Genomic DNA, 6,419 nt, shown 5'->3' with positions numbered 1-6,419 from the left:
AAAAAGCGCTTCTTCCTGCAACGAATCCAAATTAGTCGGGCTCTAATTGAACATCAATAAAAAAAATTAGAGAAGACATGATATTTTAAATTACTCATAAGATCTACCAAAATGTTTTTATTTTATTTTTTGAAGACTAAAATATCAAGGAGAGATATAGTGCCACATCACACACAAGTAGGCCGGGGGGGGAGGGGGGCCAATTTTTTTCTTTTCATGAAAAGGAAAGGGTCCCACATGACACCCTTCTCCTCTCTTTCTCTCTCCTGCACTTTTTAATCAACTTTAATATTATTTTATTTGTAGATATTATCAGAACTCAACAGTTCAACAAATACCGTCCAAAAGACTTCCCATAAACCAACCCTCCTAAAGAAGATATTTTGGAAACTGGAAAAAAAATCCTATCTTTCTTGTTTAGGGGTTTTTGTTCTCTACTTTGAGGAAAAAAAAAAAAGCTGCAGCAAAAGGAGTTAATTATCAGTACTTATTTCCCTTTCCTTTTGTATTGTGTATCTTTTTTGGTCAGCTTACAGTTATATCAGGTAAAAAGTTAGTTAATTTTCTTGAAATTTTTTTCTTCATTTTTTTTCCAGTTTATTGAGGTTTATGTTCTTGAATCTCTGTTGGGGTTGCTTGGTTTTTTTCTTTGTTTGATTTGTTTGTGTGTTATTTCTTTTTTATATACTTTATATAGTTATTCAGATCTTTTTCTATGCTTCTTTAGAGCTTAAGATTATCTCTTTGTTTGATGTCTTTTGGTTAAAGGTAATTTTCCCATCTTGAGATATTTAATAAGGTAAAAATGTCATTTTTTTTTATTGTTGTTGTAAATAATTATGCTTAGAAAAAAGTCACTTATGACTCTGAAAACTCTCCACTGTTTGTCTGGATTCTTGATTCTCAATTAGTTTGGAGTTACTTTTTCTCCCTTTTGACTGAAATGGCATCTTTTTATTCAGCCCTTTCCATTTTGTTTTAACTGCTATAGTTGTATTTAAAAAGTATTATTATTTTACTGACCAAGATCTCGTTTTGAATTCTTCAATTCATGAGATAAGGTGAATTTTTCTTTTTTGTATGTGCAAAGATCTTAGACGGGGAGTCTTGGCGTAAGTGGTAAAGTTGTTGCCATGTGGACCAGGAGGTCACGAGTTCGAGCCGTGTAAATAAACTCTTGCAGAAATGCAGGGTAAGGCTGCGTACAATAGGCCTTTGTGGTCCGGCCTTTCTCCGGAGCCCGCGCATAGCGGGAGCTTAGTGCACCGGGCTGCCCTTTTTTATGGGCAAAGATCTTTACTTATGAAGTATAGACTTGAATTATACTAAAATTTTTACTTCTTTTTATTCATTTACTTTTGAAAATGCAGGTTCTTGTTCCTTATTGTAGAAGGTAACAAAAGCAGTTGAGCAAATCATCTTTTGTTGCTTAAAGTCTAAAACTTTCTATCTGAAGGCTGAAGATCTTGTAGACGGGGAAAAAGTTATGGGTTATATATGTGAATTCTGTGGAGAGCAACGATCGATTGTATATTGTCGGTCCGATGCAGCGTGCTTATGTTTGTCGTGTGATCGAAATGTCCATTCCGCAAATGCCCTTTCGGAACGTCATTCGAGGACACTTATATGTGAAAGATGTAATTCACAACCCGCTGTTGTTAGGTGCATCGAGGAGAAAACGTCGCTTTGTCAGAACTGTGATTGGTCAGGTCATGCTAGTAGTTCCAGTTCAGGTTCTAGGCACATGAGGCAAGCACTTAGTAGTTACACGGGGTGTCCTTCCGCTGCCGAACTTTCTAATATCTGGTCATTTCTCTTAGATGACCCTTCAATTGGTGCTAGCTGTGAACAGAGAATGGGTACAATGAGCATCAAGGATAACCGCCCGAGAGATGGTCAAGGTCCTCAAGGGAAGGAAAACTCACAAAATATGCGTGCTGCAGTCGAAGTGAATGACATGGATATTTCAGAAAATTCAAATCTTTTGGTGGAATCATCTACGGCTACTCTTGACAACAAGCAGCATAATGTGGAACCGCCTATTGGATCCTCGAATTTTGCTTTGTCAAAGGTAATCTAAGTTTTCATTAACGTGTTTTGATCATAATGAAGAAATTTTGCATGAATTTTCAAGGAACTGAATTCCATTTTTCTGGAAGCACATTCGTATCCTGTCCTTAAATGAAGCAATAATAGTTGACCATTGAAATAAAGAATCGCCCACTTTTGTAAGTGTTGTGTTGCTAACACTAACAAAAGTGCCATTCTTTTGAGCTTGGAGCATTTTATATTAATGATAACCTTTTCTGGAAATGATTTTTGCACCTTTTATGTTTTATACCGTTGATACATCATACATCACTTTGTCAAAATCAGTCTTAGCAACTCAGCTCCTGCTTCCCACCGGCTGGGTGGGGATATGGGGAAAAGGAGCGGAAGTGGTTGACCGAAATGTCTCTGCTTGAAGCATGATTGTCTATCCCCTTTGCCACTTGTCGAGAATTTTCTTGAGCTATTATCTTTATTAACTTTCAGGGCGGCTATATGGGAGCAAAAGGCTCTAGCTTATTTGAGGAGGATCCTTACTGTGACAATCTCATTATGGATGCGGTGGACTTGAGTATTGAGAATTACGAAGAGCTATTTGGTGCTTCTCTTAATTATCCAGATGAACTATTTGAGAATGAAAATTTCGATGGTTTATTTGAGATGAAGGACATAAAAAGTGCTGACTCCAACTGCCGAGGTGCTAATGCTGCCGAGGTGGGTAACTGGATCATGTTAGCATTATTTCTCCTGCATATACTTCAACTTCAATATACTTTTCATTGTCTATTAGTTTTTCGTGCAGAACACGTGCCATCATTATTACTATTAGCTAGATCAAGAACTTAAGAATTACTTTTCTTTCTCTCTAGTCATAATGACATAATCTAGTTAGTGTAAACATTTCTCATCCTGTTGAAGAGAAATGTTGATACTCACGCATCGAAAACATATATCCTCATGCTGAAAGATGTCCACGAAAAGTATAACCTTCTTTTGTGATGTTTTTGCGATGCATGTTTCTTTGTGCCTTTTTGTCACTTCCCTTCATAGTTCCTTTATTTTAGGTTTCTCCCATCTTAGTTTGATATTTTAAATAGTTCCACAAGTTACATTTTAGATATAAGTAGATTAAGAACGAGTAGGCTATACCATGTTTGGTGAGCCATCATAGGCGGAGTCAAGATTTAGAGTTTATGGGTTATGAACTTGCCACCGAACCCATAGCTTGTCTTAGTTACTGTGTTCGCAATCAAATATGTATACATATTTGATAAATTTCCTAATATAAATACAAGGTCTAAGCAAAAGCTACTCTATTCGTCCGAACCCGTACCCAATACTGTAGCTCCGCCTCTATGAGCCATAGAATGTGCTTGTGGTAGCTGAATCATGCTAAATGTAGCTGGCAAAAGTACAAGCTATAAGCACAAACACAAAGATAAGAGGTAGATAGATTCTTTTGAGTTTCCTGCTATTGTGATATTTGTCCACTTGATCGGGTATTTGCAACTAAAATGGATCAATTCCCACCTAAGACAACAACAACAACAACAACAACAACAACAAACCCAGTGTAATCGCACAAGTGGGGTCTGAGGAGGGTAGTGCTTACGCAGCCTAAGACATTGACAATAATAGTACCCATTTGATATAGCAACAGGAGTATTCTAGCTTCTCAACCTTTATTGGACTGGTATTATCTATGTGAACTGGATTTGGGCCTTGGGAAAGTTAGTTGAAATGAATATGGTATAAGAACTAGAAGCAGTGCTAAAAGCAAAAATAGCAGTAAGCTGCATCAGGAAAATTCTCTATAATTTAGCTCAAGTTTTAGGACCTGCGACTGATGCACCAATTAATAAATAATCAATCTGGTTTGAGATGCTGGAAACTAGAATTTTGCAGAACGCCTTACATTTTAGCCATATTTTCTGTTTTATTGTATGCGTGATTCTTTGGTTTGTGGGAGAGGGAAAGGGGTAGAGGAAGGGTTTTGGAAGTCAGTTTGTCGAGAAACAGAAGTCGGACAACTTGCTAAGTTAGCACAAAAGGGTTCACAATGTATAGGAAGGAACGTCTTATATATGTAATACTGTTCTTTGATTTTTTTGAATCAATGGCTTGAGATATCTATGTTGCAGAAGACGAACATATCTTTTTTGTTTGGCAACCTGTAGTAGGATCTAATATTAGATATCAAAACAAAATAATTGTTTCGTTCCTGTAATGTAGAATCGCCTATTTTCTGCGTTTTCCGTCTAGTATCTCTCTGTTTGTGATTGGTATATATGTTCTTATTTGTTGTCTTGTATTCTGATGCTCTTTATCTCGTCGTCTGTGATTATTCTGATCTTGGGTGAACCTAAATCTGTTAATAATTTACCAGGGATCATCAACTGCACGGGCGAATACAGTGCAGCCAACATGTAGCAATGCAGAATCTGCAGATTCTGGGATGAGCTGCAAGACGGATTCTATCCTTTACTTTGCTAGACAATCTAGCCTTTCATTTTCCAACCAAACTGGAGAGAGCACCGCCGGAGATCACCAAGACTGTGGAGTCTCCCCAATGCTCCTAATGGGAGAGCCGCCACCGTGGGGTCCTCCTTGCCCTGAACCTTCATCGCCATCGACTAGCAGGAGCAATGCTGTGTTGCGCTACAAGGAAAAGAAGAAAACTAGGAAGTAAGTTCTTGTTTTTACTAATTGTTGAAATTCACCTGTCAGTAGCATCTCAAGTTCTGTTCAGTTGCGTCACTATATCACATTGAAACCGAGAATGGCGTCGTTCTGACTAGAAGTGTCTTCGGTTGCTTAGAAGGAACTTGAAAAGGTATCGTGGAATGTTGAATGATGTTGCCACATCTCCTCTAAAAGTTTAAGTTGTAAGACAGGATGCACTTCTATACAACTTATTAATTTTCAACACGCTCCCTTACATGCGGGCCTTATTCTTTTTCCCGGGCCAAGCATGTGTAAATTCTTTTGGTAATGCATGGCGGCGAGACTTGAACCTAGAACTATACCTGCTCTGATGCCATATTAAATTGTGGGATCTCATTTAAAAGTTTAAACTGCTGGATTTGGTACAATTTTTTTTTACTTCATTATATCTAAAGTATGGAGATTGCGCAATCTTTGGTTTGATAATCACCACTTGTTCTCTCAGCTTAGGCATAATCCAACCTTCTTCTAAGCCGAGAAACTTTGTGCATACTTTTGTTCAACATTTAAGTTAATTGTGATATCTTGATTATTTAGCTTGTGTACACCAGGTACCAGAACTTCGATTTGGTAGATTTTCAACACCTTCTTTAACAGTCCTTTTATAATGTGATAGATTTGACAAGCGAGTGAGGTATGTCTCTCGCAAGGCAAGAGCTGATGTCAGAAGGCGTGTGAAGGGACGGTTTGTCAAGGCTGGTGATGCTTATGACTATGATCCACTCCCGACCAGAAGCTATTGATTGTAAACTTTCTTATCATATATGTAAGGAAACAAATTATCCATATTAAATTAAGACCAAACAGTTGAGGTTTCTTCCAAATAGATGAAAGAAATGCCATATTTGTTGTTGCAAATGATAAATAGTATGATTGTGTCTCAGGGGATTGCTATTGTTTCTGAGCAAGGAAGCTCAAGCTCGAAAGCAGATATCTTCGCTTCACCAAACAAGTAGGAAAAAGTACGAACGTGCCTCCTTTTGCCATTTCTGATGCAGACGATCAGCCTTCTTTCAAGAGAGCGATCAAGATTCACCTTTCTCGACTCAAATTATGAATACAGAGAGTACGCGGGACATTCTCTACATTGCTTTTGTTCTTGCAACTCTAATTTGGTGATATCACACATTTAAAGTACTCACAAAATTTAGCTGTACGTTCGTGTCCGATCAGAATTGTATTGCTTGGCTATTATGTTAACTTGTCATGTATATTCTAGTCAGTGTGTAGAAATTAAGGGCTACAAAGTTCGTCGAAAGCTTGTTTTTGTAAACTAGTTCATTTTTGCCAGATAAAATGTAGGGATGGAGTATGGTTTGAGAGGATCAACAATGATACTGCAATAATCCTCTCATATTTTTCATGTTATGTATTTTTTGGTAGTTTCATGAGTCATTGGAATATGTATTATCATCTTAATTATTGTCTCTTGAAATTCAGTACTATATACTGTCTTATATTTGCAGTCAAAAGTGGCTGATATTGTTTTCATGGATTACAAGATTCTGATTATTTACTGTAGTTATATTCGGAGCCTTAGAACAACGGTAAAGTTGTCTCTTGTCTCTGTGTAACTTATAGGTCACCGGTTTGAGCCGTGGAAGCCAGAGACGGACCTATATGTTAAAGTGAGGGGTCATCGGACC

General features: G+C 37.5%; 1 protein-coding gene across 2 annotated transcripts; it reads left to right on the top strand.

The window, feature by feature from the left end:
• Positions 1 to 315: 315 nt before the first annotated feature.
• On the top strand, positions 316 to 6,170 carry LOC107816387 (zinc finger protein CONSTANS-LIKE 9). 2 transcript variants are annotated; one of them, XM_016642098.2, is made up of 6 exons: positions 316 to 545; positions 1,371 to 2,071; positions 2,536 to 2,763; positions 4,436 to 4,734; positions 5,390 to 5,539; positions 5,658 to 6,170. In XM_016642098.2, the coding sequence occupies exons 2-5, from the start codon at positions 1,487 to 1,489 to the stop codon at positions 5,514 to 5,516; spliced, it is 1,239 nt and encodes a 412-aa protein (XP_016497584.1). In that variant the 5' UTR covers positions 316 to 545; positions 1,371 to 1,486; the 3' UTR covers positions 5,517 to 5,539; positions 5,658 to 6,170. The 2 variants fall into 2 exon arrangements, with proteins under 2 accessions (XP_016497584.1, XP_075076120.1); XM_075220019.1 differs by lacking the exon at positions 316 to 545 and adding an exon at positions 1,168 to 1,192.
• The last annotated feature ends 249 nt before the right edge of the window (positions 6,171 to 6,419 follow it).

This window comes from Nicotiana tabacum, chromosome 8 (assembly GCF_000715075.1).
Source record: "Nicotiana tabacum cultivar K326 chromosome 8, ASM71507v2, whole genome shotgun sequence".
Taxonomy (NCBI): domain Eukaryota; kingdom Viridiplantae; phylum Streptophyta; class Magnoliopsida; order Solanales; family Solanaceae; genus Nicotiana; species Nicotiana tabacum.
Note: the sequence above shows the minus strand (reverse complement) of the source record. Positions and strands in the feature narration are given on the sequence as shown.